Below are 26345 nucleotides of genomic sequence, written 5' to 3' on the forward strand. Positions count from 1 at the left end.
ATATGTTCTGCAATATATCACAAAGACAACACTTAAATAAAGATCTTGAGGGTCATCAAAATACGTTGGAATATGTCGAACATCGGTTTATCGGAATTTGGGCTCTTTGGACTCGTGCGGCTTGGGATTGTCGATTGGTATACCCCAAATCAAGTTCTGCCGGGTGACAGCTTTTTAATCTACCTTAAAGCATGGCAAACCATTTCGTCTCGTTTCAATCAAGACAAATCCACATTTAACGCTAGGTCGAGCGATTCACCCATCAGAACCACGTCAAAGATGTTGCAGCTCACAATACTGCGCTCGGTTCTAAATATCCTGGGCTTTGCTGCGGTTGTGGTGCAAGGTGAGACAAGTGAGAGCGCCAGGAGCTACGTAACATGTATGACTGACAAGCTGCACTTGCTGGCGATGGAGAGGCAGCTCATGGTCAATCTTCACGAATACATCGACAAGCTGCAGGAGAAGGTTCATACGCTGAGGAGGTAATTGACGCAAGCTGTTTACAATCAATATACAGATTGATTCTATTATCGCAGGCTGGCCGAGGTGCTGGAAAGTTCCCTGCAGGCAGCCGAGGGCCGTGAGCAGGAGTTTCTCTCCAATCCCTTGCACACCTACACGCTCATACGTCACATGCACGCGGACTGGATTCAGCTGGAAAGGTCCATGCAGCAGCCGGTCGGTCAGGGTAAGATTCCGTGCAGCTCATAACATTCGATTCGGCATATTCAAATGCGTGTCAATATGTAGAACAAATTGATTTTATCAAAGAAATGCAACCCGAGCTACCGCTGCACAGCGATCTGATGGAGGTAACGGCAGCCATGCACCGAGTACAGCAGACCTATGAAATGGAACCGGCAGACATGTCCAAGGGCCTGCTCGATGGAGTGCAGCTAAAGTGGGTAATCAAACATAAGGTGGGTGAAATGTTGATGTATTCTTTCCAATTGACAGTGCGAGTCTTTCGATCCTCGACTGCTATGAGATGGGCGCTCTGCTCTTTCGAGCGGCTGAGTTTGAAGATGCGTCCAAATGGTTGCGAACGGCCCGACAGCTGTGGAATCAGTCGCAGTCCGACCTTTATGTGCTACTGAACGTGTCGCGAAGCGATATATCCTCACTCCTGGCCAGATCGCTCATTGCAAACGGTGAGCTTTGCCAAACATAGGAAGGCTTCTACTTGACATTCCTTGGCATCCATTTAGGTAACTTTGTCCATGCTCGAGATCTGTTGATCGAAGAGCCCGAGTTGTGGGCTCGAAAGGAGGAGTTTTTTGCGGAGTATTGGAATCATAGAAAATCGGCAGGCGATATAGATAGATATATCGGAAGATTGGAAGAACCGTTTGCCAAACTCTGTGGCTCCTCCCACAATCCGAAACCAACTCAACTGACATGCTATTACAAAACGAATCCGTCCGAGTTTTTGCGTCTGGCGCCCTTCAAAATGGAACTGTTGTCCAAGGATCCTTACGTAGTCGTTTTCCATGATGTGATCTACGATTCGGAGATCGCCGGACTGATCCGTGTCGGAGAACCAACGCTCAAACGCACAGCTGTTCAAAACATCACCCAAAATGTGGATACTTACATATCAAAGGATCGTACGGCGACCGGTTCTTGGTTATTGAACGGAAATCTGACTAAGCTGGAAAGGAATATGATTTGGCGAATTCAGAAGCGGATCGAGGACATGACTGGACTGCTAATAACCGGTTTTTCTGAACAAGATTTGCAGCTCTTAAATTATGTTTTCGGCGGACATTATCAGTTGCATTATGACTTCTTCAACTGCCCGGCATTCCCCCACGATCGTATTGCTACCACGTTAATCTATGTAAGTGCTTCATTGAGTTTTCTTTTGATTAATATGACCCACCCTTTTTATGCAGCTCAATGATGTGGCTAAGGGCGGAGCCACTGTCTTTCCCAGATTGGACCTGGTGGTGCAGCCGGAACGGGGCAAGGTGCTCCATTGGTACAACATGTTGCCTGCAACTTTTGACTATGATCGGCGCTCTCTTCACGGCGGTTGCCCAGTTCTGATCGGCGAGAAATTAGGTAAGCCAGTTCTAAAATCTCTAAAATAAGTTTGTCCGCAATTGGTTTTTGTTCCAGCCCTCACGAACTGGATTTACGAGTGGGATCAAATTTTCAGGAAGCCTTGCTTGCAACCACCCGTGAATCGCACATACTACTTCGATGTTACAGATTAAACTTTTTAATAATAGATTACAAATTTAATCTTTGGTAAAAATAAGTTCAATAGTATCCTATTATCCTCAACATTGTAGCTATTGCTTGGAATCTCCACGAAATCCCTTTGAGGATAGACAGAGAAACCAGGGAGACAGAGAACTATATAAAAATATATCTATATCTATATCTCTATATATCTATCTTTCTATATATCTATATATCTTTGTATCTATATATCTATATATCTATCGTCAATATATCTATATAGATATATATTATTAGACAACCGAAATCATGAACCGAAAGGCAAGACATCGAACCCAATCCACGAAACTTATTGCTGGGCTTGTGGCCATAATGGTCAAGTTCATCGAAATGGCAAAACGTAGTTTACACAAGATTTACTTCCTTTACTTTCTTTTCCTGCGCTTGCACTTAGCCCATTGCGCCATTAAGTGGGCAATTAAATTCAATTAGCCCCACACACACACACACACACACACACACACACTCCCCCAAATGCGATTGCCTCGCGCCCATATATCAGATGCTGCTCCTGATGCAGCAGCTCGAACTTTTCACTTCGATTTCCTTGGGCGCTGCTAATAATTTCATAGATTTATCGTTGGGCGGGCATTTCGCCTGTTTTTCGAAGTTTGCAGTACTGTAAAGTTCATGACTTCGATTTTGATTTTGATTATAATTTCCTTTTAGATTGATTGCTCTTGTTTGTGAGTTTTGAATTGCAATAAAATTACCTGAATGTGATACTTAAATTTGGATTTGAGCTTAAAGTTGGCAAGTTGCTTTAGCCTTTTTAAGGCTGAGTGAATATACATATATAGAGCGGGGCTATGGAAGGCCAGCTTGAACTGTAGTCTCATGTTTGAGCATCACTTTAAGCTAGTGTCATTGTGATATGTGCATTTGTCTTGATTTTACTTCACTTCCAATTGAGTCGCTCACATTGTGAGCCAATAGACAAGTGACAACATCTGGCAACGCTGGCTCACTATGCCATTCCACGAAAGGTAACTGCGGCAATTTATCAAAATTTGCAAATGGAATGAGAGTGTGGGCGAGGGACGGAGGTGCGACACGCAGCGCAGGCCACAAAAGCAATTGGCATGCGTGTGTGCGTGATTGCAAGGCTCAGAGTCTATGTGTAGGTGTATTGCTGTGCGCACATGTGTGTGTTTCTGTACTTGACTTAAATTGCTTTTTTCAATGCCACCGGCTGCAGCCATTTGCTGTTGCTGTTGTTGTTGCCCTAGCTGGCTGCCTGTCACATGTGGAGCCAAATGTCATTTCAGCAAAATCCCTCAAGTCGTTCATCTGCCTTGTCTGTGGCCGACTGCAGCTGTGTGTGTGTGTGTGTGTGTGTGAGGGTGTGCGGAAGAAAACACTGTGCAAAATATGTTGGCAACATTTTTCTGTGGCTGCTTAAATTGCACTGTACCGCCAGGGATGAGGCGGGGTGGCTGCTTTTACAAGACAATGAGCAGTTGTTGCTTCTGTTGCAGCAACAACAACAGCAACAGCTACAATGAGTGTGCGTTCAAAAGGTGAACGTGTGTGTGAGATTCCCTTTGTTTGTGGCCTATTGCTTGCGACAAATGAGGTAAAGAAATGCAAATACAAGACAACATATAAGAAAAAGGCAGCATAAGAGAAATAAATGTAACATATAATGTAACAAAACTGTTTTCTCTGTGTGCTACGCATGCCCAACTAACTATACATACATAAGTGCGAAGAGTACAGAAGATAATTTATTTGTCCACTGTTCACACAATTTTTGCGTTGTTGCTTTCGATCCCGTTTAATGAGAGTGAGCACTGAGCAGTGAGCAGAGAGTGGTGTGAGCGAGAGATGAAATTTCGCAATGCTTTCGATCCCGTTATCCTACTTGAGTGTGCATTGTGGATGGTGTGAGCGCAACTTAGAGTGAGTGAGCTTTGATATTTTTTGTTGCTATAAGTTGTTGTTGTATTAGCACAAGCGCCGGCTTAGCGTAGGCGCGAGCTTAAAGCTCTAATTTAGTCTGTGCGCGTCTGTCATATTGATCGGTTGTTCTTCCGTCGCGTGTGTAGAAAAATTGATATTTTACCAAAGTTTAATTAGCTGCTTAGTATTAAACGGGAATAGTTTGTGTTACGCTGTGCTGTGCTGTGTGTGTTATTACAAATTACTATAAATCTGTGTTCTTTCGGTTCTGCGCGCTTGAGGGTCTCGTTTTGTGTCGTCTAATTATTAGCTTAGAGCTTTTTTCTTCACAACAAAATGGCGCGAACGAGAAGAGAGAGCAACATAAAACTTTTCTTAAGCTGGGTGAGTAGGAATTTTTTCTTCCTCCTTCTTCATGTTATAAAAGCACACACAACATATTTGAATCGTAAGAACTCCATCAACTTCAATCTCTTTGAGTTGACAGATTTGTTTGACAATCATTTATTTGTATTTATTGCGTGGAGCTTGTTGCACGGCTTTCAACATGATCCGTGGCCCGCATTACCTTCTTCATCTGCTCGCTAATAAAATGAAAATGCCAACCATTTTCACTTAAGCCCCGTGCAATGCGATAGTCCCGGATAGCTGCTTCTGCTGTCAGTGCTAAAAAATTAGCAACAATTTTTCAGCATCGCATCAAATGCGACGACTGTCAGCCGCATCGTAAGGCAAGCTTCCGGCGCTGGGGGAGGCACTTATCAAGTAGCTGACTTACTTTGCCGGCTACACCTTGCCACAGTCTACCCTGCCGCATGCCGCATGCCACATGCCACATGCCACGCACTTTGTCATCTGCCTGGCTCTGCTTGGGTAATTTGATATGCTGTGGCTTATGCTTTTTTTTTCCTGTTTCTTTTATTTTATTTGCCACAAACGATTTACTTGCGCGCCGCAATTTGCTCGAAATTTTTATTTAAACAGGAATATGATGGCCGAGATTGAGACTCTTGTAAAGTACCCCTAAATGAATTGTTTGCGCTGCAGATTGAAATTCTAATGCCAAGATATATTGTGGCAGATACGCGGCTACGTACTTGTAGATACGCAGATACTCAACTCAACTTAACTCAGCTGCGGGTCCACCCGTTGGCTCACCTTCAGCTTTGTCTGGCGTCTGGACTCTGAAGGACTTGGCCATGTCCGCGGGCTGCTGCAAAAGACACTCGGCAAATTAATTTGCTGCAGACACCGCTCAAGCAGCTGGGCGTGGTCCCGCCCGCCAAGACGTCCGTGTCGACGCCTTGAGTATATTATTATTATTTTCATACCCCTTACACGTATCAAATGGGTGAACTAGGCGATGCGGGCTTTAGCAAATGTAATTTGCCGAACCCATATAGCATATATATTCTTGATCAGCATTTGTCTGTTCTTCTATATCGATCCGTCGGGCTTAGAGATTCTTAGATCTAGAGCCCTTATCTCTGGTAGTTAAGTTTTCCTATGAACCAGATCAGATGAATTCTAATTCAATGCATCGATAACTTATCACGTTTCTATCATAACGATAATAATCGATTAGAAAAAATATAAAAGGAAATGAGAAGTTCATATGCTTGTAATCTCAGCTCGGCGCTGGTCACAGGGTATCTCCGCGTCATGCAATCTCGAATAGTTCACATTTGTTTGTTTTTTGTTTTTTTTTGCTGCTGCGTTTTGTGTTTTTTGCGTTTTTTGCTGCCGCTTTAAATTGGTTTCATGTTCGCATCGCCCACTTGTGGCTGCTTTGGCTTTTCTTGCACCTTGGCTAATTGCAATTGGATGCGCATGTTGCTGACAGCAGCTCGACTGAAGAAGAAGAATCTTTCAAAATTTAAGCGCTTTAAATGAACAGCAAGCTGCGAAAAAAAACTAAATCGAGCTTTGGAAGGGCTCCTGGCGTTAATGGCTGTTTTATGGGCAAGCGTTGCGGTCCCTGCGCAGCGGCAGCTGCTGCCAGTGCTAAATATTTTGTCAGTGGCCGGGGCAAAAATCTAATCTATGCAAGATACACACACACACACGCACACTAACAGCAACACCAACACAACACACTCATGCACACATGTGCGTTTTTTTCGGTCGACACTTTTTTGCTGCATACTTTCGAGTGCGTCGCAGTTAATTGCCCCTTGAAGAATACGCCTCACATTGTACCTATGGAGACAAAAGCATTTCGGTTTGCCCCACGGTGCATGTGCGCGTTTTAATCGGTTTGACTTTGCTGCTGACCTGCGGCGCAACAACAGCAACAGCAACAAGGACTACGACACGAGGACAACAAGGACGAACAGCGTTGCGATTGCGGCTCGCAGCAGATTGAATCCTAATCGAGGTTTTGACTTTGGTTACGTTGCGTAAACACGCAACAACCGGTGCACACACACGCACACACATAAGCACACATACACATGCCTGTGCCACTGCAGTTTATTGTAGCATACTTGCAGGCTGGACGCCGCATGGCTGGCGTCTCATTTGGGGCCAATTTGTGCGTTTGGCATTGGGCTGGGGCACATTGAATGCTGCTGCAGTTTGCGGTTTGCATCCTTATGGAGTTGCTGTTGTTGTTGTTACGGCTGTGTTGGGCCACGCCTTTAAATGTGCTTTTAATCGCTGACTTTGTGCCTGGCGCTGCCTTCAGAAGTTGCCACCAATATTGAACCGGCGCGTGTCTATGCAGCTGTTGACAACGCCGCACACAGCCTCACGTAGATGGGCAGATGGGCAGACGGGCAGCCGGGACAGGCCGACATAACTTTTGACAGTTTCAAGTTTGACACCCCAAAACTCTGGCAACTTATGACACAAAAGGCGCTGCCAAACGCAAGACTTTGTGCTGCGTCCTGTGTCTTGGCCCCTTTTTTGTATGCAGCAATGCGCTGACTTGACTTGTCTATGGCTCTGTCTCTGTTGCTGCCCTCCCTGCGACCTTCAGCACATGACAGACATACACACACACACACACACTCACACATCCAAACACACGCTGCCAACTTGAGTATCACGTAAGCATTTCACTTGCTGTTGGTTCAACCAGCCACCACGCCCCTCACTCTACTCACGCCCTCATCAACCACATTTGTGCATGCATCAATTTTTAGTTATTTCTTGCTATTTTGTACTTTACTTTTAGATATATACATATAGTTTCTGCTTTTTTTATTTCCTATTTTTTGTTGTCCAAAAATTTGCTTTTACTTTTAGTTGTCGTCGAGCTCGCTTCAGCTCGTCCAGTTGCTGAAAAGGTCAGACATTGTCAGTTAAGTGTCCATGTCGAAAAAAGTAGTTGAACATTCGAGTGCTTTTTACAATTTTTTACTGGCTATTACTCAGTGGCAGCGCAGCTTCTCAGCTGGGCAACAGCTCTTGTCTTTCCGCTTTTTGAATGACTTTTGGTTAGGTGTCAATGTGCAAAGTGGAATTATGGTAAATGGTATTGGAAAACTTTTGCAGCATCTACACCAAATGGATATTAAAATATTGACAAGACCGGACGGCAACGAATCGAACAGTTGCTTGAAAGCTACTCCACTTAAAGGATGCGGTAGTAGCCTTACTGATCATGTAAATACTTAAGATCTCGAGTCAGGAGCTGAAATTGATCCTGCTGTGCCTCAAAATTTCTTTGAATGGTGCGGGAAAAAGGAAATCAATAGTTGACTAGAGATCTGTATTGCAAGGTTTTCAAGCATTAAGCGTCTTATATTATTTTATCTATACAAGATTTTATGTTAAAAGTTAGAATGCGCCTTTAAGGCATATACTTATCAATTTTGAGCTTAGAATGTGTTTTATATGATTTAATTTAGGCAATTTAATAAGCTTTATTGTCATTCGCTTAGCACAATGTCTTTAAGCTTTAAAGCCTTTTCTAAAATTAAAAACTTTACCGAGTATTCACTGATATGACTTATTCCATACAATTAATAAAACTTTACGTCTTAAAGCACTTTGCTATTGAGCTATACGTTTTTTCTATACTTTTAAAGCTTAAAGCTTTAATACGCTTTTCAGCTTGGGCAAGCATATAAACAGTCGAGCTTTTAACGTATTTTATTCATCAATCTTAAAGCTCTTGTGTATTCATTTTTAAGGCAAATGCCTTGATCTTTTGAAAATATCGAATATAGATTTTGGATTTCTATTCCACAAAATTAATCCATTTTAATTTAAGCTCTAATTGACTGCTTATATAGATAGCAATTATGTACATAACTGAATATTCTGCCAGTTTTTGCATCCAAGCCGTGACATAAATTACAAAATCAACAACTGACACAAGATAGGATAAAAATCAAGTTATGACCGGGAAGCAAAAAAAAAGCACACACACGTTTTGATTTATTGGCTGCTGTCGAGGATCTGCCGCCCTGCACACCTCACCCTAAACTCTATTCGCATGCCCAGCTAGGCCGGGCTAAGTAGACAGCTCAGAAGCCTAAACGTAGCAAAACTGGAACAACACAAACAACAACATCAGCAGCAACAGCATCAACACCAACAACAAACAATGGCAGGCATTTTGATTTGTGACTTTCGACTGTTCACGTTGCTGACGCCACCCACCAAACGCCGGCAAAAGCCAACACGCGCTGCAAAATCAACATAAAAAATATGAAAATAAAAATCACGCAACAGGATATTGAAACGTCACACATATGCCACAAGTGCGAGCCGCGCACGTAGCACCAGAATCGGAATCGGAATCGGAGTTGGAGTTGGAGTTGGAGTCGACGTCAGAGACGGGCCACATTGCCAGGAGGAAATCATAAAAGTTTGGGTGCAAAGCCGAAACACGGAGCAGGACTTCATGCGGCATTAAAACTGTCAGTGGCGCAGATTGCCTGCGGTAGGTAGGACACCTTCACACATGATTTATTTGCCCCGGCGATGCAGTGCAGCATCAGTGGGTAAACTCAATGCGAAATTGCCGCAAAAACTGCGCACAAATTTTGTAAACAGTTGCAGTTTCCTTATTTTTGGTTGCGCTACCTCCCACACGTCACGTCCCAGCCGGAGCCACAGTCACAGCCAAAGTCGGCGGGTGTGATGCTCCGTTCTGGCCAATTGTCAGTCAGAGCCAAAGGACTTGCGTGTCTGATTGGAACTTGGCTTTGGTTTCTGGCCTTTGCCCGTGCTTGGCGAACGTGCGGTGAAAGTTTAAATAAAAAGCAGGAAGATTGCTCTTTCCGGTATAAATATGTACCTTGATTCTGGTTCCTATACTAACAGAAAGCTGTTAATGGGACTAAGAAGTCAAATTTTGTATCTACATTTATGAAACCAATTCTGACTAATTGACTGACAAGTGAAACACTCACAAACGAAAAGTCGAAGATTTCATAGTGATTACCTTTTTATTTCGCCTTTTCTTCTATAACGGATTTGAACCTCGCAGTTCGTGATGACGCTTAGCCCAGTACGGAATCTAATTTCATATAAAAAATGATCATTTCTGATGTAAGTTAATACTTAAACAGAACGTTTGGAATATTCCATAAGCAAACGTGGCTATTTTATGGAAGAAGGCTGTATAAATTATTTTTTTGTTTTATCCAATCGGTTTTAAAAGCATTTCTAGAGCTTAGAGATGAATTTTGGCAGAATTTTAATTTTAAATGTTATGTATAGTATGACTATTATAATGAAAACTGATTTTAAGTCATTCGATCAGGCATCCTTTTCCGGGTATAACTGGATAGTTACTTGATAGAATTTGGAGACAATCCCTGCAGGGTCTCTTTTATCTAATAAGAACTTAAATTTGACAGTATGTTTAACAGGCAGAATAGATGACATGGCAGCAGCACATGGAAACGTGCTCGAATTAAACCGCCTGTTAAAGTGGCTGTCATCCTGTTAAAGCTTTAACCAGTTGCGAATTTCAAGCTGTAAGCAACGAACTAGTACAGCGTGCAAATAGAATTTAAACCTAAATCGCGATCCCTATCCGATCAGCCTCAAACTATTTTTTAGAGATCTTCGTGAAAATTATTTTGATACGCTTTTCGCAACATCCAGGTTCTTGATTTGATCTTAATGGATATTAAACATTTTTCCAGAAAATCTCTGTACAATTTTACACATGACGTGAAGTTAAAAATATTAAGCGTAAAAACTTGCCACAGGCAGGGCCGGGAAATACCCGCTAGTATTTATATTTAAAAAAATATTCAACTTTAAACAGGAGCAAACTCGATTTAAACATCAAGCTCTGCTTACGCTTGAAAACTTCGAAATTGTTGTGTTTCTTACATAAAAAGCTTTAGATTTAACGTCTTGTTAACCTTTGCAATCAATGTGTAGCCGGTGTTAAAGTACTTTGGAATGCCACAAAAAAATCTCATAAGTTGAAACTTGAGTAGCAAATGTGGCTCAGCTTCAATAGACTGCAGCATGTTTTACCGTTGGCTGAAGCCGTCTGTGTGTGTGTGTGTGTGTGTGTGTGTGTGTGTGTGGGTGTGCGTGCGTGTGTGCGTGTGTATGGCCTGAAAGCATATCCATTTCACGCACAAGTGCCGTAGATGTTGCCCCTGATGTTGGACCGTGTGTCAAATCCATTAACCTTCTGTTTACTTTTCTACGTCCAGCAAAAAAAGAAGTGAATAAAGTGTGTTTGCGTGTGTTGTGTGTGTGTGTCTGTGTGTTTATGCGTGTGTGTGTGAGTGGGAAATTTGATATTTTCACTAAATTGCGTTGCACACTTGAGGCCGCTCGCAGCGATTGACACACTGGTCAGCCCACTGCCCACCATAACATAAATCTTACCTAGGCGAAAGTAGTGCGAGAAATGGAGTAGTAAATGAAGCAAACACTCGCACACACTTGCACTCACACACACACACACACACACACACACAGACACCAAATGGGCATTAAGTTGACGTAAATTGTGGGCCATTACATTAACACGGCGATGTCTGAGGGTCTACCAATTAACCGAGGCCAATTGTAATTGCTTTTCGTAGGCCTCGCAGAAGTTATAGATATCTATTCACATAAGTATATTGCACAGCTATTAGCAGAGTATAGATAGTTCTACAACCGCATTATGGCCCACAGCTGTTGTTGTTATTGTTGAGTTGCGTTCTAATTGAATTTTAATTACCGTTGATTTCACTTTTCGACCTTTGGCCACAACAAACAACAAACAACAACAATATTCAATTAACAGCAAAATATGCAAAAAGTGCAAAAAAGTTGCGCCCTCAGGCATTTCTGTCCGCCTGGTCAGAGCCAGTTCCAGAGCATTTGCATTGTCGGATCAAAATATATCCCAGGCTGGCCTTGGGTCTGGCGACGCCAAACTTTTCGCGCACTTTACACGCTGACTTCCTGCTGCGGGCGACACGAGTCCTTGTTGCTGTTTGGGCTGCTACAAATAACCGGCATCAACTTTAATCACCTGCTTAATTAAATCAGTTTCAGTTGCGCAGGTCGCCACATTGTTTCCACCAACTCGGTTCGTCCTGGCGTCGGCAGCGGCGACGGCAACGGCTCCTGTTCTGTTTTCTTGGCGCTGGCGCCGTCTGCATAAATTATGCTGCATAATCACCTACAAGCATTTTATTTAAGCTTCACTCGTCTGTTGTCTTGCCACTTCGTCGAGCATTTTTTTCAGCTCGCCGCATTGTTGTCCGATAAGCGCTTAAATCATTTACGTTTTTTCTATTTGGTCGAGCTGTTTTTTATTTATTTCGAGTTGAAGTTTAATTTACTTCATGCTCTCGTTGGATTTGTTTTGCTTATCGCGGGTGTTACGTTGATTATGATCTTTAGTGGACACAACAAAATTCAGCTACGTATTGCGATTCAGAAATTAATGACCTAATATTTGTTTAACAATTTATTGTAGGGTTAGATTAAAGACAAGTTTTTATTTGTTCCAAAATTGTAGACAAGTTTGAAGTAGTTAGAAAATTCGAGGTATTTTCTAATCATATTTAATTTTTTTGTTATATAATTTAGTATGAAAGTCAATCAATTTACATGTGCCTAAAAGGTATATGCAGAGAGGGCGCAGATCAAGGAAAACTTAAGCCCTGGACTATTTAATATGTTGGGATGTTTATATACTATTAACTGAAAGCTTTATATCACTCAAAGTTCATTAAAAAATAGTCTTTTATCCATTTTATCCCATATGTATTAAACAGTGAACATATATTTAGTGGAATTTAGAGTATTTTTTATTACAAGCTTACAAACTTAATACTCATATTTATTTGATATGTTCTGTATCGAAAGACTTTGGCATTCATTTAAATATTATACAAAAATAAGTATTATAATTATATGCTAGTTAAAATTATCGCTGGTAACAGATTTAATCGCAATCCGTTAAGCTTAAACTTATCTTCTTATTAAAGTACACAATTCAATAAAAATGTGCATCGCTTTTCACTTTTGACTCGCACCCCCCATTGATTTAAATGTCCAGCAAACTCACTGAAGAATAAAACGCAAGACACAACAATTATGTTAATTCGTTTATGGGTCAATGTCTGGTGCAACTGACTTGGAAAGTACTGCACATACATATACACCATCTATATATGTGTAGCGAACAGTTGCTGTACTCAGAGCTTGTATTTAATGGTCAACACTCGGCAATATTTATCATTAAACGTTTTAATAGAGCGCAACAGCAGCTGGAATGCAGCATTTGAACATTTGCGCTTAACAGTGAAATTTCCCCTGCGCTTTAACACTGCTTTGTTCTGCTAAGCTGTAACAGCGGGCATGTTAGCTAACAGGGCTGTTAGACCGCATGTTGTTGCTCTCTCGCTTGGCACTGCGCATGTGCTAGCCTCACACCTCTGCTGTTAGCCACGTGTCGTGTGTGTTTGTGTGTGTTTTGGCGTATATAATGTACCTTACGCATCCACCAATCTACCTGCGCAAAGAAATGCCCGCTCACCCCAGCAGAACTCAATCCGCTAACCATACATAAAGCTGTGCCTCTCTCCGCAAGTGTGTATATATATATGTGTGTGTGTGTGTACCTGTTCTAGGTGTTGGTCTTCGTCGTCATCGTCAGCATCGTCTTTAGCATCGTGGCGTCGTTTCGTTGAGAGCAGTGCAAAATGCCTTTGTAGGTGCCATTGGTTTTATAGCCCTCTCACTCTCTCTCTCTCTCTCTCTGGCATCAGCTAAGCAACGCCACCTGCCGTGTGCTGCCCCTCTCGACCACCTACAAATGCTGCTGCCCATCAGTCAGAGTCACGCTCTGAGCTTCAGTCTTCAGTCGCCTCTGCGTCTTGTTTTATGTACCAGCTGCGTCTCTGCTGCTGCTACTGCTGCTGCTCCTGACTGGTACCTAACCGCAAGTGGCAGTTGTTTTGCGTTTATTTGCACCCGTACACGTAGCCCATTGCCAACCATCTTCCCCCTCCGCAGTTACGGTCCTTGGCGCCTCCGTTGCTCATTCGTTGTGGCTTCGTGCGTTTGCGTTCTCGCTCTCTCCTTACACACACACACACACAGACACGCACAGACACAGAGTCGCACACGTATAGAATCACAGACAGGTTGTTGCTTGCTGGCTCGCTCGCACATTTACCGTTACCGTTAAGGTGTGCAGAATGTTGGCAGCCAACCAAAGCCGAGCACCTTGTTCGCTTGCTCACTGAGCAACGAGCATCGAGCATTGAGCGCGTGGAGCATGAAGCGTGGCGCCAACCGCATTTTCTTACGGACCTTTACGGCATTTTTACCGACGGCAACAGCCTGTGCCACAAGCTGATTTATGACCGGCAAACGCTTCGTATACTTTATATATTAACATTCATACGCCCCGTGCCCCGTTTGATGACATCAAATTATTTGCTCGCATACGAAAAGCTTTGACTAATGCAAATATCATAATATTTTAGGGCAGCACATGCGCTCCTGTTCCAATGCCTGGCCTTGCCTTTCATCAACGTCACGGCAATATTCTCGTCCTCGTGCGCGTAGTCGTAAACGTCATCGTCTCACTTTCGGCATACACCTTGCTTCTATTATATATATGTGTGTGTGTGTGAGCACATGCTCTCGTCGTTGCTGCCTTAGTGTGCAAGTTTTTTGAGCGCAGTTAGGTGCTCATACACACACACATACACTGACAGAGACGCTGCTTCGTATCGCTCGTTAGTTCTCGTGTGTATCTGTGTACCCCCGCCCAAGTCTTGCCTTTGCTTTTTTACTACTGCTGCCACACTGCCACTGCTGAGACTGCTGCTGGTGCTCCGGCTGCTGCACGTCTTTAGGTAAATACAAATGAGACCGCTGCCGAGTGGCTCCACCTCAGTGGCAGCTGCCGAGACAGAGAGCGGAGAGCATCAGGTGCTATGGAGCTATGGCTAACCCGCCAGCCAGTGGCTGCCTGGAAGGTGTGTCTCTGTGTGCGGCTGTTGCTCTCAGCGCTGTAGGTGCGCGACGGGGACGTGATTTATGCCAGCCAATGGTTGCGTCTCTCTGCCGCCGGAGAGGTAGGTGTGACATTACGGCGCGACCGTTAGTTGGCTATTCGGCTAACAAAGCAGCAGCGTTTACCTTCTGTCACGTGCGCTTAAAAATGGCGACGCCAGCCCAATGCACGCACCTATGAGCGTAGAGCAGACCCCTCCCTGCCCGCTTGCTCAACGAAAGCAAACTTTTCTAATTAGCCAACGTTGCAAATTGGCAACGCTAAAGAAGTGGGTGGGGGAGGAGGTGGATTCACATAGAAATAGTAGGCAAAAAAGTTTCGCCTCTCTATGGATTTTTTCCTGGCCCGTTTTCTTTATTTTTCACAGCCTCCCGACGCGCCTCAACGCCAGTTTCTCCGTTATGTTGAGCGCCTCGGACGTTGCCGTCGCTGCCAGCTGGCTACACTGATGTCTTCTTCTTCTTCTTCTTCTTCTTGTTATTGTTGTTGTTGTAGTCGTTGTTGTTGTTGCTGCCGTTGTGGTGTCAGTGTCCTCGTTAGGAGGTTCTTGCTTGTGCGCAGCGCATTTTCTTTTGTTGCAAATAAAATCGATAACATTTTATAGCAATTTAATATGACCTTCATGGCATAGATACTCGCATACAGATGCTTAAGTATGTATGAATATATTCATTTTCAATGTGTATTGTGTTTTTCCACAGGGCGCTTTTCTTTTCTGTTCTTTTCGGGCGCAACTTTTGAATATTTTTTTTTTGTTTTTCCTTCGCTTGTATTGATATTTTTGTAATTTTTGTTTTCTGCCATCTTGTAGGCGTTTTTGTGTATAAATTTTGCTTGGCCCAGCCGCGGCGATATTTGGCTTGCATTTCTGACGTTTAGCGCAGAGAAAAAGTTTTCAGCACTTTTCAACAGGTCGTATGGGCGATATTTAACTTTTGCTTTGCACTTTGCAAAAGGTCAGCAATTTGACATTGAGCTCGACATACGAGACTGTCAATGAACTCTTGTTTATATTTCTAAATGAAAGGATTTCAACTTTGAGAAGTTTCCAAGTACAACACAAACAATTTGTTGACGCAGTCTTCGGTTTCTTGAAGCTGTTGTTGATCGAGCTAATCAAATTATGATACAATTTATTTTAAATAAAAATATTAATGCTTAAACACTTTTTTCCAAATTTGTATGTTCCTTCAGAATTCTTAAAAGATTTACTTGATCATATAGTCAAAAATATTTATTAATTTTTGTAATCTAGGCTGAAGCTTCTAGTTTTGCGCTGATATTAAAATGTACACGAAGTCATATTCAGTTGTGGGCTTAATAGTATATAATAGTATAGATAAAACGAATGTGATAAATATTGCTTGGGCCAATATTTTGTTGTTATTTTAACTTATAAGCATTTAATAAAAATGAACTATTTAATGAAGTTCCATAAGGTAGATGGAGTCTGTCCGTCATCATCAAGTATATATTCTTGATCAGTATTTACAGCCGAGTTTATATAGACATTTCTTTCTTTTTGATAGTTAATTGGTTTCAATTAGAAATTATCTGCCAGCACTTGAGATACCCCATTGAAAGTTGGCATAAATCTATTTTTGTCATGCCTGACGTCAAACCACTGTAATCTATAAAATAAGTTCTTTGTGTTAATAACTTTTTTGCTTTGGAAATTATCTGAACTCAGCTCAGCATAAGGAGCCGCACTGTACTCACAAGCATCCGATTTTTGTAATATAGCCACAATTTGCTGAATTGTGAATTTTCGCAACAACAAAATTTATTTTTGGTGTAATTTTTATTATTTTTTCTTTGTGATCCATATCAAGTGATTCTTATTAAGCAATTTAAATGTTGTATTTGACTGTTAACTCAACCACATGAAAGCCGTCTATTCAAGAGGCTCACTCCAAAAGGATTTATCCTCTATGCTTTCCTTAGGGGATGAAGGACTAGCGAGAGCCAATATTTGTTTTATTACAACATTATTTTATAAATGAAAGTTATACTTATGTAACTAATTAATTCTGTTAATTTATTTCTTATTTTTATTATATTAATTATTAACACATCAAATATTTTATTAGTAATATTTACAAAACAATATAAATATTTAAGCTTTTTATTATTTATTATTGCTTTTGAAAAGCTTGTTTCAAGTGTAAACGCTTTTGATAGATTTGGTGCGTTTTGCTGGTTTATGTTATTTCAATTAAGGCGATAGGCTTCGATTCTTTCGATTCCAAGTTATCAGCCTTGAAATGCAGTCTTTAGACTGGAGTCATAAATCATCTAAGTAGTCATAGAAGATGCTGCTTTGAGTTTCGACAAGGCATTGCCGTCAGTCTCTAATAGCGCACTTAACCCACACCCAAATGCCGCACTCATCTGGCGCTGCCTGTGCTGGAGTGGAGAAGTTGAACAATAACTCAGAGCATTAGTCGCTTGAGAAATTGTCTGTTTACCTTGTTGGGGCTTTGGCATTGCAGTTGCCGTTGCCAAATGGCACTCAAAGTGCGCCAAATATGAAAAATGAGACGCAGGAAGCGAAATTACAAACTCCGCTGGCAGCAGCAGCAGAAGCAGCAGAGGCAGCATCCTGAAATCCTGATGCACCTCCAGACATGGCCGCAACAGCACAAAAGCAAATGAAAAGTTGGAGTAATAATTGTGCAGTCCCAGTTCTAGTTCCAGGTCCAGTCCCGTACCCAGTGCCAGGCCGAAGACGGCGACAACAACGCCGCGGGGCTTGAGGCCAGGCTACACATTTTCATTTGGTCATGTCCGGTCGTCGTCGACCGCCAATGTTTGTCCAGACGACCCCAAGTAGTACACACACAGCTGCTGGTTCGTATTTTTTTTTTACTTTTGCCTTTCTTTTCTTGGCTTGTGCTCTGTCAACGGCAAATGTTGCCAGCGCGTTGCGCTGACCGCTGTCCAGTTGGGGACACCTCGTCGTCGTCGTCTAAGTGGGCTTCATCAGTTGCGCTTCGTTGAGCGCCGGCAGCGTCATAATCGTTGTCGTCCTTTTGCCCAGCGTTTTTTGCCCTTTGCGGTTGCCATTTTTGGGGTCAAAGTTCAGCCACATCGCCTGCGTCGACTGCTTATTTATCTTTGAGATTCTTCTTCACTCTGCTGCACAGGTTTTTGTCACCAGCACTGAGTTATGGTGCTCCAACAATGCGTCAGTTAGCCGCTCTGCAGTGCCAGCAGCCACATTGCGTTTTTGTCAATGTCCACTCTCGGTTGCCATTTGCAGCGCCTCGCCTTGGCGTCGACTCGATGCCAAGTGCCCAAGTGTCCATGTGTCCACGAGTGTGTCGCACGTGGCTTACGGCCTTAAGTGGAAACTGTAGTTTTTCTTACTTAACCGTGCCACACACGCAGCCTTCCTCCCGCATCATAAAGATTTGTGTCGGCGCTTTTATGCCATAAGTCAAGTGCTGGTCGGTCAGTTCAAGAGCTCACGTGCTCCGTCCTCAGCACCAGCTGAGGTTCAGAGGCTAGGCTTAGGTTTTCCCAACTGGCCAACTTTTGTTTGAGCCGCGCCTTAATTAAGAATGCGTATTAAACAATTACGGTGACCAGCTCGAAAAGACTTTGCCATTTGCAGCGGCATTAATTCAATTTGTCACACTTTACGAGTGCACAACTTTTAGCCCCCAATCCGACACCCGTCCACCCGCAACTGTCCGGTCCAAGTCTCTGAGCTTCACAGCTTTACACTTTAGCCGCAAAAGTAGAGCAGCTGTCCAAGTGGTTGGGCGCCCTGCGGTATGCTATGCCACTTTCAATTTGACTATGCCGGAAGTTACCTGCTGGCGCCAGCCCCATACTAGCACACGCACACATACAGCAGCAGCTGGCAGATGTGCCGGCACTGAAGTCATTTCCTGTACTGCGTCTGGCTGTCCCGTGCCCAGTGCCGAGTGCCCAGTGGTTTTAAGTGTCCCATGTGGCCAGCAGGCACTAGAACTAGATTAAATTGGCATCTTTTGTTGTGGAGTGTCGAAGTGACTTTGTTTTCACAAATGAGAGAGCGAGCAAATTAAAACTTGACTCATGTGTGTATACGAGCCTGTGTGTGTGTGTATCTTAGTGTGCGGACTGTTTTGTGTTTGTTTTAGCAAAAGTCCTTGGGGCCATAGCAGCAGCTAGCTGAATGTTGATGTTTGCCAGCACACACGAGCTGCCTTGGGAGCATTCTAGGTAATGTTTGCCAACGGTTTAAAGCCTCTCTCGGCAATTCTCAGCCAGCAGAGGTTAGACAAATCGTTAAAACCTATCCGTTTACTTTATATAAACATTTAAGTATTTAAAGAAATGTACAGTGTGTTGCTTTTTTATATCCCGTTAAAATTGACAACTGCTATGTGAAAGTAGAGAGACTTTTTTAACAGTCTAAAATTAAAGTTTATTGATAAGTTAATGCTAAATAGTTGGATGAAGCATTCGTAGTTATCTGTGCGTTTCTTCAGTTATCTCTGAGACCAGACGTAATGTTCTGGTCAATAATTAAAATAGAAAGTGATTTTAAAACTAGAGTACCCGGCATCTTTAAGTCATTAATATTTTTTTTTTTGCCGACGCTTATTATTTCTCTTTAAGCTACTGCCTTTCTCCGTGCTTCTCAAACCAAAAAGCTTATTCATCAACAGTTTTAATTGATTGCCTGCGTTTTATGTCGCTGTGCCGCTGGAATTTTGGGCGCTTGCACAAATCGCCGATTAATTAAATATTTACAAGCTCAATTGGGCGGCAATGAATGCTAATTAATTTGTTATTTTAAGCTGAAAGCCGGCTGCTTCTTATCTTCACGCTTGACGTGAGTTCCGTGGCGCTGCGATTGAGCTTTACATTGATTATTGGTGATGGATGCTGAGCATGAGAGTGCCACGTTGGCTGGCTGGCTGGCAAAAACCAAATAAATGAAAATGAAAACAACCCTTTGAGCTCACTGGACAGTAATGTCAGGCACTTCCGCTTCGTTGAGATGCTTTGGGTCTTTGGCATGTCTAATTGAAAAACTTTGCTCTTGCAATGTTGCCAAAGATCTGAAGTAAAACTGAGCAACTGACTAAAGTGCAAATTGCCAAACTCAAATAAAAACTAACACACATACGCACACACACACGCTCAGTGGAATAGTTATCAAACACATGAAACAATTCAATAAATGTAACTAGATATGTTTTGTCAAGTTACAAACATTTTTGTTGCTGCTGCATTCGAAATGCGGTTAATTTTCTTGAAAGTTTTCGCCATGTGCCAAATGAAATGGCTGGCCCAAGTTTGCTGGCAAGTTTACAGCTGCGGTCTCTGCCAGCAGTAACTACTGGACTCTGGTTAATGCAAGGCCTGCCCCAACTGTTCCGCCTGTCTCCTATCTGCAACCGATCTCTTACACAGCCTACGCATACACATGGCACACATTAGAGATTGGTTTTCTGTTTGGGCCATTTATGAAATGCGCACTTTCAATTTCTTTTGGCCGAGATCTCTGGCATTTTTAATTGCACGCCACGTTTCGCATATGAATTGTGGCCAGACGAAACAAACAAGTTAATTAAACGTTTCCGGCCAAAAGTTTTTCCATGCTATCTGTGTGCTGGCATCGCATTCCGCCGCGCCTTCTCCTTCACCCCCGCCACAGTTCACTTGCTGAATGCTGCTTTTAATTACACAGATTTGTATGCCGTTTCGCCCTTTCACTTTCGGACAAACTTGTCTTGTATTACATCCCCTCAGTCTTATATGTATGTAAATTTATTATTTATTAACATTAATTATGGTGGTCAGTGTGCGTGTGGTAATTGTAGACGCTGTCATCTTAGTTCGGGTATTGTCATCAAATTTCATCCGGTTGGCCGGCTATGCTGATGTCAGCGCTCCAATTAACTGGCAATTTGCATTGACCATAAAATACACGATATAGCTGGTCTTGTAAGTTAGCGACTAGCCAGTGGAAAGGTATTCCAATTATGCTCATTTTTTTTACTTAAAATATTCACTTTATCGCTTAAGGAACTTGTTTAATCTGTGTCTTTATAAATCAATTAATATTAATCTTTTGTAGTATAAATATAAATAAATATAAACAGCAAAAAGTGAGGAGGAAGTCTTACGTTAAAAGCCTGCCAGTTCTATAATCAACAGTGTCTGCTCTCTTCAGTCTCTTCTTTGAAGCTAAAACATGTGAATTGCAAAGCGTCAAGCAACAAAGCGGGCAAAGCCAAGCTCTACTTTACTTGCGTTGTACTCAGGCTTTACAAATGTTTCGCTGTTAATGCTACCTTGATATGAGACTTATTTTTGAGATATCTAAATTACAATTAGTAAAGCTCCAATCTGCTCCACATATCCACATATAAAATCTGATTAACATCAAAGTATATACCATTTAGAACTATAGTATGTAACATAGCTTCATCTTCATCTTAAAGATGAAGCCATTAAATAAGATATCTGCTGTGTCTAATTTCATTTCTTTATTTAATTCCTGTTATGTTAATTACGACAGTCTTTGATATAAAAGAAAGAGTCCGTATTATAGTCTTTGTAAACCTAGTTGCCAGGAAATGTATTTTCTTAGCTGCGCTCAAAAGTAGGCCACATATTTGGTGTGCTAGTCTATTTGCGGAATCTTTAAGCACATTGTTCTGGCACTTGCGTAGTCATTGAGCATTTAATAGTTTTACATGCAATTAACACTCAAAGCCAACTGAAACATAAACACACACACATACACACACTTACACACATACATATGCACGTAGTGTGTGTTTAGCTGCTGTTGGCACTTGTCGTAGTACGTGTTAATAAAACTAATTTTATTAGCTAACTAGTGTAAGCAGCGGTTTCCACACGTTGTTTGTCTATATCAGCATTGTATGTGTGTGTGTTAAGTGTTTTGAGAGTGTATGTGTGTTACCTAAAACAACAAAACAGAGCACACGTTTGGCATTAATTTAATCCTTCCGCAAAATAAAGTGATACCGCCAGCCACTAACAAGGCAAACACATTAAATATTTGTGCATACATCAGCACACACACTCACACTCACACACACACACGCAAGAGCACACACACACATACATTGAATTAGCTGTCAGTCGCGGAGAGTATTTGCATATGTGTGAGTCTTTTAATTGCTGTCTTCAAAGGCTGAGGTAAGAATAATTGCAAGATTGGGTATAATGTGTCAGGCTGAGTGCCAGTGCGAGCTGCAAGCTGATTACATCAAAAGCCATGTGACACAAGAGACACATACACGCACACACACGCACACTCTCACTCATACAAACTTATTCACACTTTGAAGTGTCAACAGGCAATAGGATGAGGAAACGCAGCCACGTTATCCATCAAGACATCTTTCACTTTTGTCAGCGAAACAACAATGGCCTCTTAATTACGTGTGTGGCTGCCGCTTTGTCTCGGTGTGTGTGTGCGATTTGTAAGTGTGTATGTGTCTTGTGAGTGTTTGTCTAGGGCGCCAACAGTCTGGTGTTTGCCTGACACTTTTGCTTTGCTCGCGCCACTTGTTGGGCCCGTCCAAGTTGGCAAGTTTTTCATCAAGTTGCCGACGCCTTTGACTTGACTTTTAAGGCCATAATTGGAGCAGTTCTTTTTGGAATATTGCTGAAGTGCTTCCTGCAGGCCAGTGTGCAGACCAACAGGATGTTAATTTCAATTTAAATACTTGTCCATCTATGCTGTTGCTTCTTCTGCAGTACCCTCTACTGGTTCAATTGTCACATACGACGTCCTTAGCTGCAAGCGTTTTGGCTTTTGCCTCTTTTGTTGCCATGTTGCGCCAACTGGACGGACATGTGGCAAACGAGATTGCCAGCAGATGTCTCAAGGAGCTGCGACTGGCCTTCTGACCAGCTGCTCAACTGGTAAACAGCCTTTGGGCACTCTCGGGCAGTCAGCTGACCTTTGGCCGCAAAGGCAGTCGTCTTGCAAGCTGCATTTCCGCCTCCGATGCGGACTTTAATTAGATTCTCTCTGCACGAACACCGAAAGGCCAGCGGGCGCTCGTTTACTTTGATAAGTTCAAATGAATTCATTTATTTATTCATCTGAGCATAGTATTTAATTATCAACCAAATAAACAGCTATAGGAACTTTAACAATTTAGTCAACTCTACATGGTGTGTAATGTACCCGGAAGGTTCTTTTCATGTTTCTAAGAATGTTACTTTGCAAAATATTCATCATATCATTCATATGGGGATTATAATTTTGATGTTGTATTAAACATATTTTATTAAAATCCTTAAGTTTACCAGGACATCATTTAAATTCCTTGTTCCAATCTGCAAACTCTCATAACTTTGCCTAAGTTAAGCCTATTTTCATGATTGAAAATAAATACATTTAGAAAACTTCGAATCTTATGCGATAAAACTTCGTAAAGACATTCCTTACCATATTTTAGATTCTAAAATATATAGCTCTAATGAAAGTTCCTCCTATGCCTCGGGTCCCCAAAACTTTGTCAAACTGAAACCTGTTGGTTGACTATAATAAAAATACATTCATTTACACAACAAAATTTTAAAAGTTTTCGAAATTGAAAATCATGATATGTCTTTTTTGATTGAATGCGGTTATTATGTTAAGAAAATTCAGTTTTTAAATTGAATGTTATGTACACTCCAAACATAGTTAAACAAGCATCAGCTTATAGCCAGTTCGTAGTAGTTGCTCATTTGGCTAATTAAAATGGGATGAATAAACAAGCCCGACACACACTTTTCTACACATGTAAAGGAGGGAAAAAAATGCAGAGTCAATTATGAAATATCGGTGGAGCATGAGACACCGTTATGTGGAGCTGCCTGCCGTTGGCGTTGCGTTGGATATATATTCGCAGCTGCTTCATAAGCTCATAATTCATATATCGAACGGCAGTGGCAGTGGCAAATCTTGAACGAACGCCGGAAATCACGTACCAGCGGAAAAGTTGCCACGTTGCGTGTTGGATTTTAGCATTATTGTCTTTTAAGCTAAGACAGAGTGAGTATCAGCAGCAGCCCCTCTTCGTCGACCACAACAGCTAATTAACGTTAATTTATTAAATCAGTGTGTAAGTAAAGGCATGCAGTGGCCGGGCGGGTGGGCGGTTGGTTGGGTAGCTGGTTTAGTGGCTGCCAGAGGCAAAGATAAAAGTTTCACACGACTTGCTTACGCTCGAGATGCCTCAGACTTAGATTGAGACTGAGACCGGGGCTAAGGCTTAAGGCTGCCACTTGGGTGGGTTTTTCTTAGCTGGAAAAGCATGAAAACCACACGCAGCAATTATTAATTCAATTATTTTAGCGCAAACAGCACCTAAGACGCTGCTGCGCCAGTTCCCGGACCGGGACCCGGACCAGAACGAAACTCAAGCAAAGACATAAATGGTTTTGGTCTTATTTCAAGTGCGATGGGCGGGGCAACAGCAGGGGAAAAAATGATGCTGTCTTTGAGCGTGCTGCTGAAATAGAGTAGCACAAACACAATTAAGACGGCGAGAACATCAAGAAAGAGCATAGCAAAGCAGCTATGTGGGCGGCTGCATGTGCCCTGGTTAGGGTATGCGATTCTTGATGCGCTGTGCAAATAAAGTGGCAAATTTAATTAGGAACTTTCCACACACACACAAAGTGAGCGAAGCAGCGAAAGAGGAAGAGAGAATGTGACTTACCACCTGCTTACGTGGGACTGTCCACTGGTCGCCGCCGCCGCCGCCGCCGGACATGCAAATTAATAACAGGCATCCGTTTCCGGTCAAAAATGAGCATGCCAAATGCGACGTCATGATGCTAAATTACAAGCTGAGCGCAACTGTAACAATAATAATAATAACAATAACGAGACGGAACGGGTGGCTTGGGCAAACTGAATATTAAATACCCTCTTATATATGTAGCCTAGAAGTGATTTTCTACAATAGTTTTATTATCGGTCGAATGCTTTTATGAAAGCCGTAAGATATAATATTCCGATTTGATAAAGGTTGGAAGATATTTTGAAAAAAATCATGAACCTCTCAACTGCTGACTTGGGTCAAGATAACGTGAAAGACAGAACAATGCTTCACGCTAAAAATGATTTGTTCTTCCCGAAAAGATATATTACATAGTAAACTGATCTTGACAAAGTTTTATATGTAGCTTGGTTAAACTTATAAAAATATTTAGTTAAACTAAATGTGTGTGATAAAAGAGCCTAATTGTCACCCGATCATTTACCTGTTAGCTATATGATGGCGTCTGATCCGGACTGCAACATAAATATGGACTTAAGCAAAGTGTCATGACGATATGGATATGACTATGATGTCTCGGCTGTTGCTACTGAGCAACAATATACATATAGATTATGAAGTTGGATTCTATGCATTACACACTTTGTGACAAAATTATAATATCCTCTACAAGGGTATAATAACAATAATAATGAGAGCCGTGGCCAAAAATGTTAAAGGCAACACATCCGCAGCGACAAAACGTGTCCGTAACAACTTCCGTAGCGGAATGTGAGGCACTTTTGGCAGGGGAGTCGCCAAATGGCAACAAAAAAGTAGGTAAAATGGAAAAGTTTGCAACTTAAAGTCACCTGCGCTGGTTCCCAAACTACAGAACAGCCCCTAGTTTAAGTAAAAGTTTACGAGCTGGGGCAGGGGCCAGGTTCTGGATGGGGCTGGATCGGATGGGATGGGTGGTTGTCCCTTTTGTTTCAATTCACGGCAATTGCAAGTCAGCTCATCAGGCATCAGGTATAATTTGGCCGGGGACTATTTCATTTTACGGCCAAAGTGGCGCATTTGCATAAAGTTTTATTTTCTTTGACCCGCACTTGGGGATTTCCATTTGTCGTAGTCGCCAATTTCCATTTCATGTTTCCTTTGTATTTGCTACTTTGTCTACACGGCTACGTCGCCGGTCGTCTATGATGTGATTTCTTCTTTTTGTTTTATTTTTTTGTATTTTTGCAGCTGCAGCTATTGAATTTCAATAACATCTGGTTGGCACAGCGGGGTCAGCTCTCTGCTTAAAGCTGTGACCATATCCATGTCCTGGTCCTGGCTTGAATAATACGCTGTGCATGCTAATACAATTGTTTACATATACGCACACACAGTCACACCGTCAGACGTCATACGTCACGCCCCCACCACTTACACACGCCCACTCACACCCCACCCCAGCCCATCACACACACATACACGCAACGCCAATAAAAGGTAATTTCAAAATCAAACACTTGCCCAAAAAGGCGGGTGGAGAAAGTCTGCTCAAGTGAGGGCCAGAGTAATGTGAAGGATGGGGGGTTTTATAGAAGCTATCGTCGTCGATTCGCCGTCTCACAGTAAATCCTTTCAATTGCTGCAATTTACAGGATAAATAGGATCAAAATCGAATTTAAACGGCAAACAAATTTTTCGTGATTTTGATTTTGTTGACAGAACTTTTCACTTATGTTGCAAAATAAGCAGATTATGTGATGACGACGTCGCTGATGCTGTGCAGGATAAGCCAACAAGGGTTGCGCCTTGTCTATTGAACACCTACAGCACACGCGCACACACACACACACACTAGCACACACACACTCACACTCGCCACAACAACACCCGCCACCGAGTACCAATTGCATATATCAAAGTTGTGCGCATTTCGCGCGTATATATATTTTTTAAATGCTGTAAAATATTTAAATTAAATGTTCACATTCACAGTT

General features: G+C 42.2%; 1 protein-coding gene across 2 annotated transcripts; it reads left to right on the top strand.

The window, feature by feature from the left end:
• Positions 1-264: 264 nt before the first annotated feature.
• LOC115757753 (prolyl 4-hydroxylase subunit alpha-1-like) lies at positions 265-2282 on the top strand. Of its 2 annotated transcripts, none has more exons than XM_030698158.1 (7): positions 265-485; positions 540-691; positions 754-904; positions 961-1154; positions 1212-1843; positions 1899-2067; positions 2125-2282. In XM_030698158.1, the coding sequence occupies exons 1-7, from the start codon at positions 280-282 to the stop codon at positions 2220-2222; spliced, it is 1602 nt and encodes a 533-aa protein (XP_030554018.1). In that variant the 5' UTR covers positions 265-279; the 3' UTR covers positions 2223-2282. The 2 variants fall into 2 exon arrangements, with proteins under 2 accessions (XP_030554018.1, XP_030554019.1); XM_030698159.1 differs by having other exon boundaries at positions 775-904.
• The last annotated feature ends 24063 nt before the right edge of the window (positions 2283-26345 follow it).

Source organism: Drosophila novamexicana, unplaced genomic scaffold (genome assembly GCF_003285875.2).
Source record: "Drosophila novamexicana strain 15010-1031.04,08,12 unplaced genomic scaffold, DnovRS2.1 tig00000108-arrow-pilon, whole genome shotgun sequence".
Classification (NCBI taxonomy): domain Eukaryota; kingdom Metazoa; phylum Arthropoda; class Insecta; order Diptera; family Drosophilidae; genus Drosophila; species Drosophila novamexicana.

What these genes read in the sequence shown, in the direction of transcription:
- LOC115757753 (XM_030698158.1), top strand. Translation starts at nt 280, where the DNA reads ATGTTGCAGCTCACAATACTGCGCTCGGTTCTAAATATCCTGGGCTTT. An exon ending in CTCGATGGAGTGCAGCTAAA is followed by an intron (nt 905 to 960) that starts GTGGGTAATCAA and finishes TCCAATTGACAG; the next exon opens with TGCGAGTCTTTCGATCCTCG. An exon ending in CAGATCGCTCATTGCAAACG is followed by an intron (nt 1,155 to 1,211) that starts GTGAGCTTTGCC and finishes GCATCCATTTAG; the next exon opens with GTAACTTTGTCCATGCTCGA.